General features: G+C 39.9%; 1 protein-coding gene across 1 annotated transcript in view; it reads left to right on the top strand.

Annotated features, from left to right (window-relative positions):
* The window catches only part of STAG1 (STAG1 cohesin complex component), a gene marked incomplete at its 3' end in the record, with an annotated part of 135,277 nt that extends 113,340 nt beyond the window's left edge, over window positions 1-21,937 (top strand). The window contains exons 22-33 of the mRNA XM_080349552.1: window positions 424-516; window positions 3,997-4,171; window positions 6,075-6,214; window positions 7,517-7,618; window positions 9,158-9,306; window positions 10,374-10,502; window positions 14,655-14,860; window positions 17,818-17,989; window positions 20,067-20,177; window positions 20,693-20,807; window positions 21,742-21,822; window positions 21,914-21,937. Of these exons, the coding sequence (XP_080205678.1) occupies window positions 424-516; window positions 3,997-4,171; window positions 6,075-6,214; window positions 7,517-7,618; window positions 9,158-9,306; window positions 10,374-10,502; window positions 14,655-14,860; window positions 17,818-17,989; window positions 20,067-20,177; window positions 20,693-20,807; window positions 21,742-21,822; window positions 21,914-21,937 (1,497 nt within the window). The remainder of the gene's footprint in view (window positions 1-423; window positions 517-3,996; window positions 4,172-6,074; window positions 6,215-7,516; window positions 7,619-9,157; window positions 9,307-10,373; window positions 10,503-14,654; window positions 14,861-17,817; window positions 17,990-20,066; window positions 20,178-20,692; window positions 20,808-21,741; window positions 21,823-21,913) is intronic.
* Window positions 21,938-25,086: the final 3,149 nt, after the last annotated feature.

Here is a 25,086-nt window from a genome sequence, read left to right as displayed (position 1 = left end):
CCACATTGCCCATGTCTGTGGGCAGCTAGGAGAATGGTTTTGTTGAACTTGAGACATTTGTTGGTATTTTCCTTTTTTGTTCATCTTGATTTATCTGAGTACAGAATTCTTTATAAACTCCGTTGATGTATTAAACTTCCTGTTCTGAAACATAACTTATATTAAATATAAAATACAGACAGTTTAACTTGGGAATATATTGTTTTACTATTATTATTTATTACAAGGAAACTTGGGGTCATTTCTCTGAAAATTAATTACTTGTTTTACTCAGTGCTCTATGAATATCATGTTTTTTCACGGCCTTTTTTGTTTGGCTAGTTAATAGGACTGAATTTATGAAATGATCACCATCTTTTTATTTTGCTTTTTCCTGCCTTTTCTTAATATTTATCTATTATTCCTTTTAAATGTTTATTCTAGGAGGACTTGCTGGTATTGAGGAAAACTGTGAAATCCTTCCTGGCTGTCTGCCAGCAGTGTCTGTCAAATGTCAACACTCCAGTCAAAGAGCAGGTAAAGGAGATGACTGTCACATGCCTTGAGCGAGGTCTGAATATGAAACTGTAGTAAAACTCCATACTATATGAAACTTAAAGCAAAATAATCTGAGCATTCTGTCTAACTAAAACTGAACAAACTCTCCATAAGAAGAGCTGTATTAAAAGCACCTGCAAAGCACAGCGAATGCCAAATTCATTTTTGATACAATAAGTTGTACCTGGGTGCTTAGGCTCCCATTCCGCTGTTACAACTTCAGGCACCTAACTCAGTCACCTGAAAGAAATATCCCCAGTATTAACAGCTGGAAATCGGCGCTTCAGAGGGTGATTGAGACCCCAAATGGGCTGAATCTTTCTCTGTATTTGTCTGGATTTTTCCCCCTGTTACTGACTAACAAGGAGTCCAGAGCAACTGCTTTCTGCCCAAGGCAAAGGCCTGAAGCCTCAATTGTATTTTGTTATCCTAATAACTCAGTTAAATGTAGTGGTGAATACTAATTGTTGTATCTCTTAGCTGTTGTGGCTAATGAAAATGGAGGCTTCCAGCAGTACAGGTCATACCACTGCTTATTTATATAACAGAAAAAAAAATTAATTCATTTTACAGAAATACTCTGAGTAACACTAAGAATGCAGTGTCCTCTCACACTGTGCAAAAACTGTCACTTCACAACTAATTATGTCTCCTTGAGAAATCAGAGTAAAATAGCTATTTAAACAGTGTCTTCGTTGTAAAAAGACAGAGATCTGGAGGGTTTTTTAGATTCTCGGCAATATAACCACTAGTGCTGAGGTTGTTCTGCTTCCCTGTCTGGCAGGCTGACGGAAAACATCCATCTATGCATCTCTCTGCAAATGGATGTGTGTGCGCACATATGCCAAGATAGCAGATTTTTTTATCGCTCAGTGTAGTTGTCCAGTTGTCTGGTTTAGATTTTTGGAAAGCTGCGGATGCATGGAGTGAGAAGTTTCTGCTCTACGTATTTGGAAATTGAAATTAAAGAAATAAAATCCAAGAGCTTGTTGAAATAATACGCGGCCTCTGGAAAAAAGAAAAGCTTGTTTGTTTGCTGAGATTCTCTGAATGTATACTGATTTATATCAAGTCTGTTGACATCTCTTAGTTGTCTACAAATTGCTTTTGTGTCAGACCTCCCAAGATTCAGCAAAGACTAGACTAACTGGCCTGTGGTTTTGGCCTGTGGTTTTTAAAAGATTATACTTCCTAAAAGACAGATGTTTGGGATTTTTTTGAAAGATAGCTCTGCTTGGCATTTACACTGTGCTCTGCAAGCTGATAAATGGTAAAGGCTCGCAGATGTTGCTGGTTTATGCATTTTTAAAAGACTGACATTTCATTGTCAGATTTAACTTTAGTAATTGTCTTTTAATATTCTGAGTAGTTACTCTTAGCATATTTTATTAACATTATATAATGTGAAAATATCATCTAGCTCTATGAAAATACCAACAATTCTAGCTTAAGCTAGCACTAACATCTGTGCATCAACAAATGGTAAATTATCCTTCCCATTACTTCAGTGCTTTTGTTCTTGTTACATATTAGCATGTTTTAATTCTCTTTTTATTAGTGGCCTCATTTTTTTTCATTGGTAATTTAAACTTTGTGTAGGAGACCCTTTGCAGGTCACAGCTCTGTGGAAGTTCTCAAAGCTCAGCCTGACAAAGCCACAACCAACCAGACCCAGAGATGAGCAATGTCCCACTCAGAGCAGGCTGGACCAGAGTCTCCAGAGTTCCCATCCAACTAACACTTCTATGATATTTTTATTTTTTTTCCTTAAAATGTAGATTTCCATAAGTGCAGGACTGCTTCTCAATCCTCTTCTTCTATTGGATTTTTTTGAGAATTCTGTGGACATTATATTGTCTCCCTACCATATTTGATTCATAATCTATACATTATTTCCAGATCAGTGCACAAATCAAATGAAGGAAAAACATACTAAGTATTTATAGAAACAGGACTCAAACATTTCAGTTTTTTCTAGACTATTTGAGTGAAATAAACCTCCTGTGACTAGACATATCTACAATATACGGACAGCTGTACCTGAGTCCACTGCTGTCTTTATATTGTACAGAACTAAGCACTTTCAGTGCATTATTTGTATGCTCTTTTTAAGGGGCCTGTGTAAGGATGAGATTAAAATGTAGTGAGTATCAAAAAGTTTAGAGCAGCTGAGATCATCACTGAAATGAATCACAACTTTTTGGATCCAGTGGAGAAAAAACCCCAAATACTGACATCTCTCTCCAGAGTCTAAGTAGGACAGAGTTTACAAGGATTTGCATTTTGTTCTTGCCTAAGAGTAGCTCATTCAGATTTCATAACGTACTCTAGAAATAAGTGGGCTGCTGTGATGTTTGGCATTCACAGATTTCATTTGGGAGGTTTGTAAAGCAGATTGCTCTCGCTCACTCCTTTTCCTTAGGCTCGGTTCAAAAATATGTTTAAACACATTTAACAATCCTTCTGTTCAGCTGTTTATAGGGGGGAACACAGGACTGAATTAAACCCCACACTGGATTTCCTGACTGTTAGAGCCATTATATTCTGCATCTCGTTCCTACCCGGGAACAGTGATTGACGCTGCCCTGAGCGAGACTCATGCAGACGCATCGGCACGTCCAACATAGATCTTTAGGGGTCTTTTTACACATCCATCCTTTGAACCTTCCTCTCTGGCTCACTTTTCAGAACCTGAGGTTAAAGACAGAAACTAAGATGATTAAAAAGTACTTTTTGAGAGCACCTCAGGTGTTGGATGTAAGGCAGCAGAATCCAGCCGGCTGTGATGCTCCAGCATGAGCTGTTGGGGAAATAGTGTTATTCTCGTGCAGGAAAGTGTGCAGAAAAGCCCTCGAAAGAAATAGAGATATTAATAGCTGCTGCCTTTCTCTTTTCTCAGGTAACGAGGGTATAATAGTGATGAGAATAAATCATTGAAAATTCTGCCCTGGTCGCCTTTTCTCTAGGCTTGAAAGCTGTGGGGACTTACTTGATTCTTTTTTGCAGAGAACTGTTGATGAAATTCTGCAAGGATGTATTTGCTTACAGCTGCTTCTGTGTGTTTTTGGGATCTGACAGTGACTCAGCTTGGATTTTCCCTCATAATGTTATTCCTTTTTTTTGCTTGTTCAGCTTTTCTGACTTTATCAAAAGAGGGGTTTATTCTTTACTACAAATTTGGCTACAGTTGGTGGATCAGAGGTAGATTTAGAGTTCTTTTCACAGAGAAGAAATGGAAGTTTAATACAGATCATCCTGGACAAGGGAGAGATCCTTACACAGGAATCAAAGGTGTAACATTTTAAAGTTAGAGGAAACCCTCAGGAACACTTTTCACAGCACACAAACAACTACAGCTGAGTACATTTAAAGAAGGGGATAGCTGGAAATCAGATAAATGGTATTTTATTTTTTACTTACTTACGCTTCTTACTGCATTGATTCTCTTTTGCCTTTCAGGCTTTCATGCTGCTCTGTGATCTCCTGATGATTTTCAGTCACCAGCTGATGACCGGAGGTCGAGAAGGTCTTCAGCCTTTGGTGTTTAATCCGGATTCAGGCCTGCAGTCAGAACTCCTCAGTTTCGTCATGGACCACGTCTTTATTGACCAAGATGACGAAAACCAGAGCATGGGTATGTTGAGCTTTCATATTTTTTTACTTAGCTCTTTTTCATAACAGGCACAGAAGAAAGAATAGAATTTTCAGACCAGTTTGCTCAAATGTTTTCAGAATTACTTATTTTTGGGAGGTATGAATAAGAAATAGTAGATATTTGGTACTACTTGCTTTAAAGAAGTACAAGTACTTATAAAGTTCCCATCATAAAAAGATGTTTTCAGAAGACATGAGAGTGGCCTGGAACTACATGCTGTAAGTCTGGACAAGATTTTTCTTTCTCAGCTGATCTATATTTTTCTCAAGATTTATTTGCAAACCAGTACAGTTTTAGTTCAGCAGCAGACTTCATTTAATATGGCTTCAACTTGCTCTTGGTGTATGTTACAAATGCCAAAATGCAAGTACAGAAACTCCCAGTTTTTGAATCCTAAATAGCTCTGGAGAAGTGGTGGATTCCCAGATAGGCAAACTCCGTGGAAGAGTTGCTGAGCACATAGCTCTTTTTGGCACATTCTCTGAATTTCCGCTGAACTCGGTTACTCGTATATTAGCATGACACATAGGTGCTATTTTAGATCTTTTAAGACCGCAATATATAAAACTAAGGTCTCGGAAAATGTATTCTTGCTCTAAAGGTGCTGTCAGTCTTCCAGCTCCTCAGTAGCTGACACCTTTGTTGAGCAGCTCTTTAAGGATTCCTGGGAAGGAAACATTTTGGAAAACACCTTCACCAGAAATCTATGTGCAGTTAATCATACCTTGTGAGTTCAGCGTTCAGAATAATACATCAAGGGTAGATTTTAGGAGGACGGTGTCTGACTTCATTTGCTCTTGAGCAAAATTTCTGTTCTGTAACATCCTGCAATTGGACTGGGAAGGCAGCAAAGAGAGGGATGAAGATCGTTGTGTGTAATCTCTGTTCCCTAATGCTGCTCTGACTCCATGAAGTCAGTCTGGCCATTTATAACACATCAGTAATGACAAAAAGGAATTAAGAAAAGGTGGGAGGCAGGGATGGACCATGATGATGGGCTTCAGTTCTGTGGGTGAAAGCATCTCAGGATTAAAACATGGGTACATATCCACAGTCAGCTTCCCTGCTTCTCAAAGGTTTCCTGTGGTCAGGTAGGTGACTTCAGTACTGTGCCTCTAGTAAGAGTGCAGCGACAGTCTCAGTGACACAATGTCCCTTCTCCCTCCTGCCACAGCTCTGTGCTTCTTCAAACTGATTCCCTCCAAGAATAAGCTCCTCTAAATAGCAGAGAATATTTACTTTTATCACAGCTGTTATAGCTGATTGCATTTTCTTATATAAGTTGTGGAATATGTTTTTATTATATTTAACATTCTATGTGTATAATTTTGTTTTCATTCACAAAGTGGAGTCTTACATGGGGACTTAACTCTTACCAGCACTGCCATTCAATGTTGATGTTTCTCACAATTGAATTTTTCTTCCCGTTGTTATTGGTGCTTTAGAGCCATCGATTGCCTCTCTGCAAATCCAAGGCATGCAGTACAAGTATTGCTGCTTCTCATTCTCCTTATGTGAAATATTTATAGCTTATTTATGCTAAAGAAGCATCTCCACATGTCCTGTGTTTCAGAAGTTGAGCAAAAGGCATTCAACAAGTCTTCACTGTGGCCTTCCACAGGGGAAAGAAGATAAGTGATTCAGTTCCATGTGGATTATGTTTAGTACCTATTCAGCATCCTTGGACAATGTGTCATGTTCCTGAACTTTCCTGAAGGTCCTAACACAGGCAGGACTCAAGAATTATCACCTTTTGTTTTAGTTTCTCCTGCCACAACCCTTGCTTCATTTTAAAGAATTAGTTTTTTTCTAACAGCTGCTCTCTGGTAACGTCGCTTTAGAACATAGTCACTTATAAACATTTTATTGTTGATACTTTCAGAGGGAGATGAAGAAGATGAAGCTAACAAAATAGAAGCTTTACATAAGAGAAGAAACCTTTTGGCTGCCTTTAGCAAGCTGATAATCTATGACATCGTGGACATGCATGCAGCAGCAGATATCTTCAAGCACTACATGAAGGTACAGCTCTACGTATTCTCCCTAACTGAGCACAGACCCTCTTTCTCTCCCTTCTGATGGAACAGTTAAAGGTGGAAAGCTTTTTCATCTTTATTTGACTTCTTGCAGTAGTTTTTCCTTTCTAAATGACAGCTGGTGCTGAGCAGCAGCAGGCTCTGAGCTCCCCGTCCTGTGTGGCAGGAGTGCTGGAGGGAAGGCAGCACCACAGGCTGGTCCTGCAGCGTGCTGAGTATTTCCAGAGAGGGCCGTCTCTACAGAGTTCCTTGTCCTGCTCCTCAAATTCATTCCTAGAATCCACGATAACAGTTGTCTGTACAATGTCGTATTTCACTGGGAATCTCCCAGTCTTGGTGCTTGCCAGAAAGAAGCAGGTGTTCGGGTTTGGGTGGTTTTTTTTGTGAGAAAAGATGGTTTAGCTGCCAGAAAACAGGCCCATCAGCAGCCCTGACACGCCAAGCAACACAAAGCCCCGCAGATGATGTCCAATTCCTTGACTAGTCATCACAAAGATGACAACCAAGGAGGAAAAACTGGAAGATAGAGTCGGGAGTGGGTTCTTTACTACAGGTCTGAGATGTTGATGTGAAATACAAAGGATTTAACTTTCAGTCCTCCTGCTGCTGTTCATGAGGAGCACGCAGTACAATAAAATCCACAGCCAGCTCGCTGCTCAGGGTTAGTCGTGCTGAGGGATTCTTTTCCAGAGCAGGAGTTTCAAACTGAAGCTGTCACAATCCAGGTTATTTTCCCACCAAATGGTCAGTACCACAGGCTGTGATTTTCAGCAACCATTCTTGCAACATAAAGAAAATAAAGATTTCATACTGACTAATTCCTTACTCAGCTTTCTGGCTTCAGTGAATTCCTTTCTTGGCCATCGAACTCCCCTTGCACCATCACACCTTGTTGCAGGGTGTGTTGGTTCAATGTAAGGTGAATTTACAGCCTTAGGTCACTTTCATCAAATGTTTAGTTTGGGGTAGGAAATACTTTTTGGTTTGTTTTTCTACATATTTGTTACAAAAGATAACAAACACAACTGATAATAACAGATACAAAGACAATAACAAATCATTTTCTTATCACTGGGTGCAGGCTACCAGTCAGTTTAAATTTTGATATTGAAACATTGCCTCTCACTCACACAAAATGTCTGAATTTGAGACTATTTTTTTTTTTTGCAATTGCTGCCTTTTCACAACAAGAATTACAAGTAATCTTTCTATCAGGAGAACTGTAAGAAATTGTATAAGAGGTTCAAATTAAAGATTTAAAGAGGGTTTTTTCCACATTTTTTCCTAGTACTACAATGACTATGGAGATATCATTAAGGAAACCCTGAGCAAAACAAGGCAAATCGATAAAATACAGTGTGCAAAGACACTCATTCTCAGTTTGCAACAGGTAAGAATATTGATTTTTTTGGTAGACATGCCTCACTGCAAAAAATACTGGGCAAGATTTGCTCTGGTGCCCTTTACAATGAAGTGAAAATACCACACTTCTGTTAAGAGATTGTCTTGTTCTGCAGTTCAGGCTGTCACTGTTCATTTGTCTCTGTAATCTCTGTCTCCTTAAGCCCACACTAATGAAGTTTTGGTCAGATTAAAATGGAAGAAAGGGAGAGAAGAGCCTTGAAGGTGATTTAGTCCAAGCTGGTTCGTAGCATTTGTTTACTGGTACCTAGTGAACAAGAAGAATTCTGATGACTTTTTCATCTTATAATCAGCTGGAAGTAATAAATCTTCTTTACATTTTGTCTAAGTACTGCTTGATTTTTCAAACTTCAGGCTAATTAGTTTTAAGTCTTCCAATATTGCTAAAACATGTTTTTCCCCTGAAAAATTTTCTTTACATCAACCATAAACTGATGATGAAATCCATCCTCATTCTGCTGACCCCACCAAGTGTGTGCCTCACTCAGTACCACTGAGGCCATTCAAGTACCAGCTAAACGCATTACACAGAGAAGTTACTTCTATAAAGTAGATGTTTTCAAATCAGCTGGGCTTCCCAAAATTCAGTCCAGAGTGCTAAGAGATTTCCCATGGCAGTCTGGAAGCTGAGAGATACCTGTGAAACCCTGAGAAACCAGGACTGCTGAGTGTCAAAGTAGTGGCTCTCTTTAAAAGCTGGAGAGAGGAAGAAGCCAGGCACCATAGATCAGCCAGCCTGATATCATTTCAGGACAAAAAATAATTAGAAAAGCTATTTGCAAGTGCCTAAGTGATAGGTAACAGGCAGCATGAATTTGTCAAGGAGAAATCATGTCAAATTAAGCTGCTTTCGTTTATTATATGGTAACAGAGCTTGTGGATATCAGAGAAACAGTAGATTTAATGCAACTTGATTTAATATTGTCACTGACACTGTCTCCCTTGATGTTCTTATTAGCAAGTTAGGAAAACAGGGTTTAAATGGCAATAACAGAAGATACAGAACTGATTGGAAAACTACCGAGCAGGTCGTGATTGCACTGCAAGGGTGTTATCAAGCGGGCTTTCAAGGCTTTTACCCAGTAATGCTGTGCAGATATTCATTAAGTCTTGAATGATGGAATAGCAATTTTGCTTCCTAAATTCATAGAAGATGCCGATCTGATGGCTGCTGTAGGTATTTTAGAAAACAGCGTAAGAATACAGAATCATCTCAATGAGCTGGGAGAATAATAGGTGCAATTCAATGAAGGTAAGTGCAAAATTCTGATCAAGAGTTATCGGCCACACCAGTACAAGATGGGGGATAATCAGCAAATGGAACGTACACAGAAAAAAGTCTGGGAACTGAAGTGGATTAGAAGTTGAATCTGAGAGAACTCTGTTATGTCTCTGTGAAAAACATCATTTTAATATCTGTTCTTCACATAACTGCTTAAGAACAAAAGTCTGCCTCAAGAAAAGTGTTTCCTAGCTCCCAGGTTTTAATCACTGAATTCTTCTCTAGCTGTTTAATGAGCTTGTTCAGGAGCAAGGTCCCAATTTGGACCGGACTTCTGCCCACGTGAGCGGCATTAAGGAACTGGCCCGTCGCTTTGCCCTCACTTTTGGCTTGGATCAGATCAAGACAAGAGAGGCTGTGGCCACACTACACAAGTGAGTGGTGGTAAATAAACTAGATTTTTATATTACTTCAGATGAAAAGTTTTGCTCAGCATGCCTTTTCTAAAGGTACGTAATCTTAACAGGTCCTGGAATAACAATGGTGTTTTTCTAGTTTACATAGAAAACTGATGGGGGGGTGTACATTTATGTAAGAAAGGAAGAAAAACTGAATTTATTGGAATTTCCATGTTTATCTCAGGTAAAGTCACTGGTGTTATACATATTTGTGTGGACTGTATCTAACAGCTGTAGATAGTTCTGTGTACCACACCACTGTGGATTCTCTGGGCACCAGGGGCTTTTATAAAAAGGTATTCCAAAAATACTTTGGAAATATTTTTTGAGTGGCTTGAAGCTTTTTATGTAACCGCTGTGGAGGAAAGTGTAGACAGGTGCTGCTAAATTTAAATGGTGACTTTCCCCTGCCATGAAAGGTTAAAATATTGAAGTTTGCCATCTCAGAGACTAAGTCATTAAGCTCAAGATTAGCAAAGCATGATCAAAATACTACCAGACACTTTCCTGTGCCAAACAAAACAGAAGTCAAGACATCATGTGCCCTCATTACTAGATAATGTGAAAGTAAATTGTGTTCTTTAGTCTCAAATGATAAAGCAAGAGATAAGGCAGAGATGCAGGTACTAATGTACTGGTAAGTAAATTCTCTGACTCTTGATGAAGAAGTTAGATTTTGTTATTTCTTACATATTATTCTTACCGCAAACGTCTGCTTCACGCAGATATGAGCTACTCCTGCTCAGGCAGCGGCTCTCAGCGCCTGCCCGGTCCCTTAGGTTGTGTAAATTCCTTCTTACCATGTGACGGGCAGTACGTTGTGTTTGAGTTTGAATCCTCACGAATCAAGAGGGAACACTGGATTCCACTTTGTCCAAAAGCAGCTGTTTGCTGGTAATGGGGGGAAAAAACCCAACACATTATGACGGGATGTAAAGATTTTCATCGCAGTTCAGATCTTGGGCATCATTTAGAAGTGATGGATGACAGTTTTAAAACTTTTGTTACAATTGTCTGAAATTGTTCATATTTCTTTACCATAGAGATGGCATAGAGTTTGCCTTCAAATATCAGAATCAAAAAGGACAAGACTATCCCCCTCCTAACCTGGCTTTCCTCGAAGTGCTTTGTGAATTTTCTTCTAAACTCCTGCGACAGGACAAAAAGACTGTGTAAGTAATAATGCTCCGTTCATCACTCTAGTGTGTGTTTAAGCTCCTGCTCTGAGGTTTTCACAATCCAGTGGGGGGCTACAGGAAATCCCAGGGAGACATTTCACATACAGTGGTTATTCATCATTTTATATTTTAAAGTAATAAAAATAAATGAGAAACAGAATCAGATCCACTGATGAGGTGAGCTTGAGACCTCACAAAACAGCATTCATTAACATTTCTCATGGGGCACTGGAAACGAAAAACCACCTTATTTTTTTTCTAGGCTAGAAGAAAAAAGTGCAGGGAATTTACAGGCCTGTAAACACTGCAGCAGCATCTGTTTCTGTTAGATACTTCCATAAAATGTAAACGTATATTTGTGTTTATTTTAATATATTGAGCTAAACTGGGAAATACAGGTTTGCCAAGGCTTCTGTTACTGGCACACCAGGCAGAGAAAGAGGCGGAGAGGGGACACTGTTGTTGGCTGGGACAGGGCAGCGTGGGAGGGACCTGAGGGGCTGAAGCAAGCAGCTTGAGTTTGTTACAGCAGCTAACTACAGCAGATTAAATACTGCACATGAAATGAATCAGAAGTTTTTTTGATAAGATCTGAATAAAGAGCAAGAAATACTGTTTTATGAGCAACATTTGAACAGATTCTCAAGAGGGGCTGCAGACATCAACAGAATTGGCAGAGAAAACCACTTCATAAGGACAAGTTCGTAGTGAAGACGTTGTCAACATCAATGTAACGCTCAACATTGCTAATAAGTTACGGAGCAAACATGCAAGATTGGGTCACAGCATAGAAGTAGAAAGGGAAAAGGGAAGAGGTCTCCAGTCCTGCCCAGGGTAGAACTGAATTCTTTGAATAACTGTCTGACCATTTAAAAAATGCAGTTGCCAGATCATCTGATTGATGGCTATAGGTATCTTTCCAGTTGATTTTCTGACAACAATGAGTGTACGTCTCGTGTATCTACTATGAGTCAAACTTTTCTTAGTTTTTCTGGAAACACATTTGTTTTAAAGGACTTTTCCACCACAGTTAACAATTATGAATATCATAGCTTTATCTGTGTTATAAAAAATGCATCCTGGTTAACTTTGTATAATTTTTAACGTATAACACACTTGAGCCAAATTAACTTTTTAATTATATCAATAATTGGTCAATTCAGCAAACACGGTAGAAGAAAGTTAAATGAGCTTGAGAAGTGGATGATCCATCTGGGCAGGCTTGGCATACAGTTTTTGAAACTGCTTTTCATTGTCATATCCTTGACTCTTGTCAACCTCTATGCTGTTCTTCAGGATAGGACTTAAGGATAATAGGCTTTTATTACTATCTTCCTAGCTGAACCATAGGTTCTCCTGCATCTGTTAGTCTAAGTGTCATTAGCCTGATTCCTGTTTAATTTAGTGAAGCTTATCTTTCCTGTACCGTAATCATCCCTTCCACAAGTTTCTCCAGTGTCTAAAATCTAAAGTTACATCATTCTGTACAGTTGATTTGACAGGTTAATTTGATCTGATACTTTACAAGAAGTTTGGTACTTCAGGAGATCTTGTTCCTTTGCCTTCTATGCTGCCATTTGAATGTTTTTTCTCAAAGGTTCCCTTCCCCACTCACTGGTGCCCACACCAACGTCCGCTTTCCTTCGCAGGACTGAGAGGTTGCTGCGGCAGGATCCATTTCTCCCGGCTTTAGCTGTCCTTATTGTAGTCACCTGAGCTATTTAATTGAGTTGCTTTTGAAGATCAGTGAAAAGAAATAGGCCCTTTAGGACATGATTTATCTGATCTGTTCTAAGTTACTGCTATAAGATGAGTTCAGACATGCCTTGGATGCCATTGGCTGTGAAAAGAGTCAACATAACTTGCTTAAAAGTTAAGATTTCTTTTGGCAATACCTGCATTCCTTCCCTTGAGAGCTCTGCCTCCGCGCCCCTCAGGCAGTGACAGACGCTCAGGTGCACCCTGGAGAGTCGATTTTCCCAAGGGAGCCGTCCCCTCCCTCGGCAGGGCTGCCTGTCACCAGGAGGTACGTGACCACCATCTGGTGGAGAAGTCCTGTGGGCAGGACAGGACCGCTCCTCCTGCGCTGCCTGTCCCTGCGCTCTGCTGGGGCACAAGCACTCCAGAATAACGCCCAACGCATCTCAGGAGCATGTAGCCGTCCACAAGGCCTCCAGCTTGGCTTCCCAACCCAAACAAATGAATTATCTACCCAAGATGTCTGCATATGGCAGCTGCCCTTGGTGCAGAACCCCATTCCTGTCACAGTTCAGCAAACACTGCTCTCTTGCAGGGCTCCTACTTCCCTTCTGCTTTACTGCTGCTTTTCTATTTGGGGGGAGAAAAGGGAGATGTTTCTGGTTTGGGAATGGAGCAGCAACACTGGTTTAATTTAGTATTCCTGTCCTGTTTATTTATTCAGCTTCTTGTTTTATGAGTAATCTCTAGAATTACTGACAGCCATTTATGGATTTATTCAAATACATGGATTTAATAAAAAACTATAGATTTAAGGTGCCAGGCTCTTACACGTAGCAAAAAAAGATTTATAGTAACGCAGTTACAAACACAGAAGGCAGATAGCAGGAAAATCCTGAGGAATTCATCTAACACAGTACAGAGTTGAATTGCCCTGTTGCAGCATTTATTTCCATTTATTCCTCTCAAATAGAGACTTAGCTTAGACTAGACAACTGACTATTGGGTGCCTGAAGGCAGATGAGATGGAGCCTCAGTGTGGTGGTTTTACTTGTAAAAATTCAGTTTCTAGCCTCGTTTGAAGCTGGCATGGCCTACCAGGATGAAACTCCTCTCAAATGCTGAGCACAAGTTGTCAGACGTTTGGCGTCTAAATCAGTAAAGAACCTCAAGTGGTGTAGTTTTTCCTTCTTCACAATTTGGGCGTAACCTATGCACTCCACTTTTATAAATATAAATTGGATTCAGGAAAATTTCTTAAGACTCCAAGATTATTCTGCAAATAAATACTCTAAGCCACTCAAGTGTTGTACTGTAAAGGAGAGAGAGATCAACCCAAGAATTTCCCACTGAGTGTAAGGTTTGGATGTTACTCAGTATACACATGGAAATAGGAAGGAAAAAGCAGTCAGAATATTGAATAAAACAGTAGACAGAACAGCTGGTGTTTCTGGAGCAAAGTTATCCTATTCACTGAATCAAAAAACCAAAATCCCAGTAAAAACTCAATGTGATTGTTACCCAGGCACGTACAGTGTGGTTCCTTGTCCTGCGGGGATACCTTGCGTAAGAAGTTAGAGCCTGTTGTGCCCGAGCAGAGGGAAAGGGAGACTGAGAGTTTGTTTCTGTGCAGAATTTATGGGTTTGACTCCCACTGATGACAAGCTCACAATGTGGTACTAAATGGAATAATGAGTGAAGGGTGCACCCTAATGTATTTGCAGGAAGGGTGGAGGTAATGTTGAAGAATCCTGAGGTCTCTTGCCTAAATTCTGAATCCATGTTTCTGCAGCTTGAAATTAATTAGAATAACTTTTGTAAGGGTTTGTACATTCATTTTAAGGACTACTTGTAATTCCATAATTGAAAGAAAACAACTCGAATGCCCTCCAGACCACATACAGGAGGAAGGTTGTTTGGTTCCTCCTGTAAGTTAACAAGTGTGCACTGGGCTTCTCCATGACATTCGAACAGATCTTCCATTTTTTATTGGAAAATAACTGCTTGCATTTGAAGAAAGTGTTTTTCTTGTTCCAACATACATAAGGATATCAGACAGTCTCACAGCAGTGGTTCTAATTCGGTCTGTCTGCTGACACAGTAGCAATATGCAGAGGTGGCTTCCTCACTATGCAAAACAGAAAAGGAATTAAAGTAGCATGTGCTGCGAATGATCGCAGACAAATGTGGGAAGAAGATGCTGGGGAGAGAACATTCTGTATTGTTTATCTGTGAGTAACCTGTGCATGATTAACTATGTCCCTTTGTTTTGAGAGAATGATGTGTGCTTACTCAGTCCGAGATACAGTGCCCTAGCAGCAGACGTTATTAAATTAAGGAGACACCATGCGGGATTTGTGTTGAGCTCTCAACAGTGTGAAGAGGCCTTGCAGAATAAAGAGGAAACAATGTGCTGCACCGCTGTACTCACTGTCTTTTTCTTTTCAGCCACTCCTACTTGGAGAAGTTTCTGACAGAACAGATGATGGAAAGAAGAGAAGATGTGTGGCTCCCGCTGATCTCCTATAGAAACTCACTAGTTACGGGTGGTGAGGATGACAGAATGTCCGTTAACAGCGGAAGCAGCAGCAGCAAAGCCTCTTCAGTGAGGAATAAGAAAGGACGGCCACCACTCCACAAAAAGAGAGTGGAAGGTTGGTATGGCTTTAGGCTGTCTGGCAGACACATTTCTCATTTTGTACATATATCGCAGCCTTCCTGCTTAGGAGCCCTTATTGTTTATCAACTAATGCTGAAATATATAGTTCTGTATGTAGTGAAAACAAGATACCTGTTCTGCAAATTCCTAGCAAGCTTGAGCACTTCTTTATGAGAAGTACCAAGGTGAGTCCCTGTTGTTGTCTGTCTTCACTGAGGTGTGCAGATTCAGAACCACAGAAAGCTGGTACTGAAGGTGGGAGCAGAGGTGTCTGTGTGTCTGTGCAGTTACCTGCTCTACACCTTTCCCAGTCATGGATGTCTGGATTTCTGCCCGCGCTTCAGTCTGGAATCAATGTTAGTTAACAGTGTTAGAGCAAACCCGGGCAGAAATTCTGGTGGAGGCCTGTATTATTGCAGGATTGCTGGAGAACACTAAAAAGACACCCTTTTTATTAAAAATTGTATTTATATCCAGTGCCTGTATTTACTCTCTGACTTCTGGCATGTCTATCAGCAATGCAGCTATGATAGCCAATTTCTTACAAAATTGCATCTGTTCCTGGTTAACTTGTGTGATGTAGCGTGTACTTTTGTGAACGTAAATGTACTGTTTCACTACAGAGTAGCTGTAAGTGGGATCTGTAAGCTTTGGGGATTTCTCCAAGGTCAGTATTTACCACAGTAACTCCTCAGTGAAGACTCTAATGCCAGTTTGCCTGAATATACAACAATTTCCCAAAATGTTCTTCAAAAGTTTGTCCATATGCACTTCTACAGTCAGGTCGATTTTCCACTACACCTTATTTTGAGCAGTACGTACACCCAGTCCTTCACTTTCTTACAGCCAGCCTAGAGTTTAGGTAGATAAAACATTGCTTCCGACACTGTTTTACTTCCTTCGTGATGCCATGTTTTTTACAGAATTCAACAGACCTTAAATCCCAAGGCTGCTACGCAGATTTTCATCACTTATGAAAGCTTTGCTGTACAGCCTCAGTCTATAGGTGCAGGAATGATGTATAGCTCATCACTGGTTGGTTTAGTCCTTCACAGCATAACTGAAAAGTTACCAGCAAGCGCTGTCTAATGACAGCAGCAACACAAGCTCTATGGCCTGTCCTTGCGTTGAATGATATGCAATGCAAGCACCAAAATTCTTGGTTTAGATCTGTATTAACAAAGGACATTTGATATCATATGTCAAAAAAGCCCACAATAATATAAGCAGTTCGAAGGACACCATGTACTTAATTTTTGGACGCTTGATGTGCAGCAGGCATTACTGATTGCATTATGCCCTAAGAACACTTCCTTTTGAATCCTGGAACAAGGAGAGCCAAGAAAACCCAAAGCCAGGTTGTCTGTATTTCTCATGGAAAGACTGAGATTTCTGTACAACAAGGTCTTATTTTGTGTGTGCCAATAGTGAGTCCGTGAAATAATCACATTTGATCCTCAGAAAGAAGTACTTACTGTCATGTGTATAACTTGAGCTAGGAAGAACCAGTGTTATGATCAAATCAGTTATGGTCTGTATGGAGTGTGTACACAGGTCTTGGTTGGTTTTTTATTTTTACATACTTTTATAACTCTTCCAGAAGTCCTAACTTTAATCTTTATCTGGCAATACAGTTGCAAACGTGGACTTCTCTCTAAATCCTGCTAAGATTTTTTTCTTTAAATTCCACTCTAAAGGAACTAAAACAAGGCTTACAAGGCTACATAAATGATCTTTGCATCAAGGAACCATAACTAATCCCCTGTGGTTCCTTTCTCACCTAAATCCAGCGTATACAGGGTTCAGCAGGCTGTCTAGGTTGGAGAACATTCTCTGTTGCTGCTGAAAGCAAATCTGCTCTATGACATTTCTTCACAATGCCTTCAAGAAATTGAAAAAAAAATCCCTAACATAAAAAAGATTCAAAAGTAAATTCAAAATTAAATAGGCAACTTTTTAGACAACATTTGTGCCCCAAAGGTAATAAAAGGCATAGGAAAAATGAAAAGATCCATTGAGATCCCCACGTACTTTCTCACCACACAGTTCTTGCCGTTAGTAAATCTATGATCTTCTCTCCTTGTCTCATCTTTCACTTACTCCAGCAACCTAGATTTTTTTATTCTGTCTCCCCCACACACTTGTCTGCTCTGTCCCATTCTCCTCCAGTCCCCTCTCTTCCTTCCTCTCTGCTTTGCTCCCTCCATGATCAGAGCACAGCACTCACTTACACCTTCCCTCACCTCCCATCCCTGTTCCTCCCGCCTGCTCTGAACCCTGAACACACCGTCTGAAATCACTGTTCAGAGTTCGCACCAGCCAGACCACTGCTCTGACTTCAAACGCCCACTCCATACTCCACTGAAAAGGTTCTTACTGGGGTGTCTAAAGATCTAGGCTGACCAGATTTGAGGTTTTATCCTCCACCCTCATCTTAGTGTTTAAGTGAATATTGGTTTCTGTATGCATATGAGAGTAACAGTCTTCTATTTAGATTGTCAACTCAGTAGGTGGGAATTATCGTTGTTATATGTGTGCAAGACATGACAATTTAGATAGTGCTGTAGTACAATATTTGTGTACAATGACGTTTTTTTTTGTTTGTTAAATGTTTCTACTTTAAATTGTTGTTATTGCTAGGAATAGCTGGTAGTAATCCTTCCTTAAAAGAACACAATATAAAACTAGAACTGAAGATGTTACTGTTTTGAGTATTTATCCAGTTGATCTCTTAAAGGCACGCTTGTATTAAAGGACACTAAACTGTCGAAAATCAAACTTGGAGAAGGTTCTGCAAGTCCAATGAACTGTATCAGTGTGTCAGCAGCCAGCCAGCTCTCATCACTGGCGCACGGGGCTCATTCAATGAGCCGGCTGAAGGGATCCTGACGGCAGCCACGCTGCCCCGCGCGTTACCAGCCCTGGCAGTGACTCTAAATGTTCTTTTTCTAGATGAGAGCCTAGAAGGCTCGTGGCTGAACAGGAATGAAACCATCCATACTCCGGGGACACTGCAAGCACCGCAGCTCACCTCAACGGTCCTGAGAGAGAACACTAGACAAATGGGAGAGCAGATCCAGGAGCACGAGTCGGAGCAGGGGTCTGAACAGGATTTTTTACACAAGTAAGTGTTGGAATTCCAGTAGCAAGTACAGCAAGCCAGGCAAAGGAGTTGCATATTATTCATAGAGATAGTCTGTGGCTCCATATATGCAGTGTTTATTTGCAAAAACAACTGGAAATGTCTTGGCTCAGCAATACTTCAATTATTTTCAGCTCCCAGGAAAAATATGTTGTAATGAAATCATGGTAGAAATTCCTTGTGTTAAAATTATCTCATAGGCAATTATGGTTAAATCTTCCTCACGTTTGTGGCCCCACGTTGGATTGAACTGTTTCTCTAAAAGGCATGTCAGATGTTCTCTCTTCTTTCCCTCTGCTCTATGTCGTAGTACAGTTAAGGTTCTCCAGACATCCTAACTGACTTACTGTAAATTAACTCTGCAGTTCTAGCTGCTGAGCTAGTAATTCCTGTTTCTGGGGTAATTGCCTGCAGGCAATTTTATTTTGCCTTAAATTCTACATACTTTTTGTCACTCAACTCCCATTTTATCACCTCAATTTAAAGGGGAAAAAATGTCGGTTATTATCTGTCAATAGTTTATTTAAGAATAGAGCAGTCTTCAGAGAATGCTGGTATGTACTATTTCTTTTAATTTGAAGATACAGAATAACAGTACCTGTTTCTGAGACTATTTTTATCACTTTTATAGCCAAATGCACTGAGCCGATTTATCTGTGTTCAGAAGTTGTACTATGCTGGCTACATGAATCAGGTTTCTACCTATGTAGTATAGTGTAAAACAGCCAGATTTCGCCTCTTGGCTTTCCTCCAGCTTTTGTCCATCATGTTTTTCCCAATTCTTCCTGAATGTGCACTTGCCCTGTTTGATCCTGAACTTTACTGCTTCATCCTGCATTCTTTAATGACAGTATTTTCTAAATAGAAATAATTAATAACAGTCATTTTGCCTGGGAAGGTAAAATGTTGTCCAGTCTCAAATGATAAGGGTATGTGGTTGTACGTATAAGCTTTTAAAGTTTTCCAATTTGTGACCACAGGTTCACAAAAAATCTGAGCAACTTCCAAAGAAAGAATCTCTTTAGAAAGCACAACCCTTGTGTGTGCGCCATTGCCCAGGCATCAGCAGCACAACACATTAAACCTTGGTATGATCCATTAAGTAGTGCCCAGCACAAGAGATCGTTGCAGCTCAACTGGCTATAAACACCTATTAATTTTTGGAGCACACAGTATTTGGCATTTCCATAAATGAGTTCAGCCAACTTCCTTTCCCCGAGTAAGACCCCTGTTCATGTTAGTCCCAGACTATCTTTTCACCTAAACCCCACGCTACGTGAGTTCTGGGTTGATGTCCAGAAGACTGATTTGTTATAGGTGGTTTTCACATGGGTTATCCCAGTTTATTGTGTTAATCTAATTAGGGTACAAGACTGCATAGTAAAATAAAACACAGTGTTGCTCTTGAAGAGCTGCACTTAGTTTACTACTGTTTCCTTGTGCTGCAATACACAAATCATATCAAATGCATTGCTGTCTACTACTGGATTTAGAAGGTATTAAAAGTGCAGCTGTTCAGGGGTTTACATGTGGATAAGTTTCTGGATGCTTAAGTTGATTGGGGTATACATTTAACAGCAATTTGTTTTTCACTTTGTGTGACATTTTTGTTTTAAAACGTGTGTCAATTATTCATTTGGACCTATTCTTGCTCATATTTTGCCTGATCTGAGCCAGTGAAGTAGGATGTAATAAAAGGAATTTTAGCAGTGCTCCCACGTCAGGAGCATGCCACACTCATGAATGAGTAACGTTAGCATTGTGTGTAGCTGGTGTTATTACAGCAATTAATGGATATTTTTCTGTGCAGGCACAGTGAGAGGAGACAAGACATGGTGTAGTGCCAGAGTTAGATTAATGGTTGGACCCGATCACCATGAGGGTCTGCTCGAACCAAAATGATTCTGTGACACCCAGAAGACATGTACAATGATGGATGTGATTTAAATACCTTAATCTGAAGCACGGCCAGACACAAAACTTGAGGAGATACTGTCTAAAAATAGCCAACTCAAAATTGTTAGTGTTCTTGGTCATAACACTGCTTTCTGTTTGTTAGTCCCCAGATGCAGATATCGTGGTTGGGCCAACAGAAGTTAGAAGATCTAAATCGAAAGGACAGGACAGGAATGAACTACATGAAAGGGAGAACTGGTGTAAGGCACGCAGTGTAAGTGTTCAGAGCATCCTCACCTCCAGAGCGGAAACATTTAGATGACAATGCTGCATTTTAAATGTTACCTTTTCTGGATTATTGGCAGTAATCTTTCAGCACACAAGCACTTCTCAGGACAGGGCCAGAGCCCCAAGCAAGGTCAAGTCCTTACAGTGTTAGAAACTGGTCCTGGATTCCCCAGGATTTACCAGTGATCCTGGCAAACAGTGCAACTCCTTTTTGTAAAAGAGCAAGCAAATACAGTGAGGTTTCTGCCCTTTTCTTGTTAGGTACAAATTTAATTACTGTTTATAATGATATTACATGGGACTTGCTGCAAGGGCTAGATTACTTTTCACATAAGATTTTCTTCTCGTTAATATTAAGAGAAAGCTTGCTGGCTTTATTCTCAGTGTAAGGTTTTGTGTGAAAGCATTAAGGGGTAGGATTACATTCTTTGTAATGACAAAGATCACAGTTGGGAAATGTAAATTCCTGGAAATGACTTTTTCTTTCTCTTTATTAATCAGACGAGGTCTAATGGAAGATGACGCTGAGCCCATCTTTGAAGATGTAATGATGTCTTCACGAGGTCAGCTAGAGGACATGAACGAAGAATTTGAGGACACAATGGTCATTGATCTGGTCAGTAAACCTTATGAATAGCAAGTTTTAAATGGATGAGAAATAATTTAAAAGGAATTTTAGAAGTGCAAACAAAAATTTCCAAAATGTTGAGCCTGATTTCCTGTTGTCTGAACATGTATGAGAGTTGTGTTGGCGCGGCAAAGGGAGTGCAGGCAGGAGCAGGCGGGTGTGAGGTGACACCTTGCACTGGAATTGCTCCCAAACAGGTCGGATCAGCAGATGGCAACCTGACTGAGGCAGGATTTCCTTTATCGAGGTCATAACATCCCCAGCCCCTCTGTTCGCAATGAACACTTGCCTTGTAAAATGGGAAAAGGGATCAGTTTGCATTACACACTTGACTGTTTTTGTGCTTTCCTATTTCTCCTTTCATACCCAAACAATGAGTCGTAGGTTACTTTAGGAGGGGGCTATAATCTCTTGGAAGGAAAATTTAGGCAACAGCGCAGTTGCTGTTGCTGCCTACTGAGGTTATTACTAGCATTGAAATTATCATCAAGTAAGTAAAATCTCTCTTTTACTAGTAATCCAAGGCAAGGAAAAGAAGGAAAAGTGTTTAATCCTCAGAAACAGTATGAAATCTTAAGTACCTTTTTTTTCTAAATCCAGAGCTGAATTTTCACCATAAACTTAAAAGCATAAAGACAGTTTTTATAGTCTGGCCTACAGTCCTAATACAAGAGCATGGTTAAGTTAGCAAGAGCCTTAAGCAAGTCTTTAGCTACGACCACAGACTTAAAATTACTTTAGAATCCATCAGCTTAAATAAATACTTAAATGAAACATGAATTTAAGAGTGCTCTCCGCTACTGGGGCCTGCGTTTGTATCGGAGTTATGGCAACACGTGCAGAGCTGCTCTGTAGAGTCGCACGAAGCATTTGTACCCGGGACCGGGTGGGATGTTCTCAACCAACCACCTCCTCTTTTTAGCCACCGTCGCGAAACCGGCGAGAACGGGCTGAGCTGAGGCCAGACTTCTTCGACTCTGCAGCTATCATTGAGGACGATTCAGTAAGCCTTTCCTACCATTGTCTGCTGTTTGTCTGAGCTGCTTTTTGCTTATCGTTGCACCTAATTAATATCTTTTAAATCGTTTTTCTAGGGATTTGGAATGCCTATGTTCTGAAGTCTGGTGAAGACATTTTACAAATTTGGAACTCTATTGTTTAGAGCTAGAGGCCTATATACTGTGATAGCTTGTATGAAAACCACATTTTTGATGTGATACGGTTTGATTTTTAACCAAATGATTGAGGTCAATCCCTTTTTGTAGTGACAGAAAGAAGAGGAACTTCTTAATGACACAAAGGAATGTTGGCCAATCCCGTCACCTCAGAAGGGCTGACCTAAAAAATCATTTGTATGTTCTTGACTGTCCTAAAACAGTTGTTTGTTTTTTTTTTCTGGATGAGGAGGAAGTTTTAAATTGTTAAGACAGCTGTCAAAATAAACACTGTTCTACATATGTTTTCTGAAAACAACATTGAGTGAAAACAGAACTTTTTAACTTTATTTTTCTGCTGTACAATTTAAAACAGTTTTAACATTTGCCTTTTTATGTTTTAAAAGCTAGCCATTTTTATTAAACCTATGCCTATCAGCCATTGACTAGCAATGATGCTATAAGCAGGTCATTCTGGCTACAGAAAAGTGTTTTTGAACACACTGGATTTGATTAACATTACGGTACGCTTATATCCTCTCATAGGCATTGAGAAGAACACTCTTGTAGAAGAGGTTAGAATTCTAATGACGTGCATCTCTGCCAAAAAATTTCAGATTCTGATATGATAAACCCAGATTTTATACTCTTGAGAAGATTTATTTTTATTTATAATGGGACATAAGTAAGAGATGTCCATGAAGCCACTTTTCCAACAGATGCTGTGTAACATTCATTTTATATAGCACATGGGGACACAAAAACAGGAAATTTTCTATTGGTACTTGCTCTGTGCATTTTTAGCAACTTATACCAGCAAATAAAGTATTCTCAGTAAAACACACAAATGGTTCTCAAGTAATCACTTTGCTGTTTTTACTACCTACTTCAAGCCCTGCCAACCCAAGGTACATAAACAGCAACTTTCCTATCAAAAAATAATCCAAGGGTAGGGGAAAGGAATCACACTAGCATACTCAAAGCAATTTTAACTGTACCATAAAGAAAGTCTACTTTCCATGCCATAAATACCCTTTTGCGCTATTTTTGTAAATTAATTTTGCCAGTTAGAAGTACTGTATGTGCTGCCTAGAAATTTGTGCTTAGATGGTGAAGTTCTTAAGCTTGCAATGGAATACAGCTACATTTTCAGTGTTAACTGTGCATATTAAGAGTAATTCTTTGGAAAAAGAAAAAAAATATGATTTTTCAAAAAAGTTAAAAACATCAAAAAAAAAAATCCCAAAACATTCTCAGCTAATTCATTGTAATAAGAGATTTTTCAATGTCTTCAAAAATTTGGCATTTCATTATGCTTCGATTTTATGACTCTGCCTAGTAGCTGCTACTTAGTTAAAACTGGCCCGATCTCAGAGGTGCTGGCCATCCACAACTTGCACTGACTCTCATATCTCTAAGAATCAGCCCCCAAATGTTAATCTTCCTTTCTGCATTCTAATATTAGCATCTGAGATACAAAGCGGATTGACCCACTTGGAGCACAGCAGTTCAGAGGTGCTTTTTTTTTTAGCAACTGCAAAATAATCATGGAATTGTTTTCTGTTACGAGCTTATTGAAAAACAAAATGACGTTACTGCCCAGTGCTTACTTGCTGGGAGGGAAAGTAATCTAACTTTAAAAACAAACCAGCATTTCACTGCGCTGAGGTTTGTTTCTTATAACATGTGCAGTTCTCAGACACGGTTGCCAAAAATGTTTGACCAGGTAATGCAGCCACTCCTCCGATGTCAGCTGGGGAATGTGTAAAACCTGAGGAGTAGCTGGAACTTTGTAAAATAACGTTACCTCCCTACCCCAAAAGTAACAGGGCTGGGCAGGAATGGCTGCATTAAACGGTCATCACGAGAATTCTGTGAGCATAGTAGCATCATAAATGCTGCCTGGTTTGAGTCAGAGTCTCAGACGAACCTTGTGCTTCACAGTCCTCTGTGTGGAAAACTGATTCCTAATTTAACATTGTAGAATACTGTATAACAAACATTTATTATCACGGTACCTGCAATGGGTTTCCAGTTCAGTTTGCAGTCAATAGGTTTTTGTATTATGAGTGTCTCCTTGATTGGTTTTGCTAGTAATTCTGTAAATTGTACATTTACAATATGAGGTTTTTTTTTTTTCCCTTTTGTACAATTTAAAACTGATGCTTCACCTTTCATTTAATAAACTATTCAAAATCATGAGTATGATGAGCACCCTCTAACTTTCTTTTAAATGCTCGTTTGGGCCATCACATATTGTCATCCCATGTATTAGGCGCCAAAAGAAGTACTAAAAGGTGGATCTCACCTAGTCCAGGTTCTGCACAGCTCCCTCACCCCTTCAGCCTCAGCTCCCTTCCTAAAGGAAAATCACCCGAGTCAGAGAAGTAGCACAAAGCAGCAGGTGAGAAACAGGGACAGGACTCAAGGCCTGAACTGCACACTTAGGATACTCCTGAGACGCAGCCCCAACGCTGAATCTCCAGCTGCGTGTAAGTTACACTCAACTCTGATGCTCTGTGGAACACAGTAAGTAACTTGTCCTGCTTCTAAATTCAAGGGCTGTTAAAAGGATTTTATTTAAAATCTATTTTTTCTGCAGGTGACTGGAATTCAAGAGAATCTTGAGTGGTGTGGCCAGAGAATTTCCAAAGAGCCAAGTTCCTGCACTGGCAGGGGACATGAGAGGATGAAGTCTCCAGAACTAATGAGGTTAGGAAATAATTAAGAAAGGTTGTATGTTTTAATTTGTGACAATGACAACTGGGTTTCTCGGTTAGTGTCTCCTCCTGACTCCGGCCAGGCTGAAGAAACTGTGTGCATATCACTTCATGTGATACACAGCTTTTGCCTCTAAACTTGGGAAGCCAACAACCCTCAGGCACCTGCTCAGAGAGTGTTTCTACTGAGACACAACCAGGTACGTTCACACAGCCAGGACAGAGAACACTGTAGATCAGATCTGTAACATGAATGCACTGCCTCTAGCTACCCCAAAAACGTGCAGAGCTGCAACTCATACTTGAAACTTTCCTTCTGTAATGTCTTTTCAGATTATTTTCTTAAAAATTACTTTTTCCCCCAGGTACAGGCTCCAAGCTGTACTCCCTCAG

This window comes from Nesoenas mayeri (genome assembly GCF_963082525.1).
Source record: "Nesoenas mayeri genome assembly, chromosome: 9".
Lineage (NCBI taxonomy): Eukaryota > Metazoa > Chordata > Aves > Columbiformes > Columbidae > Nesoenas > Nesoenas mayeri.
The sequence above is the reverse complement of the archived record's forward strand: the minus strand, read 5'-3'. Positions and strand labels throughout refer to the sequence as shown.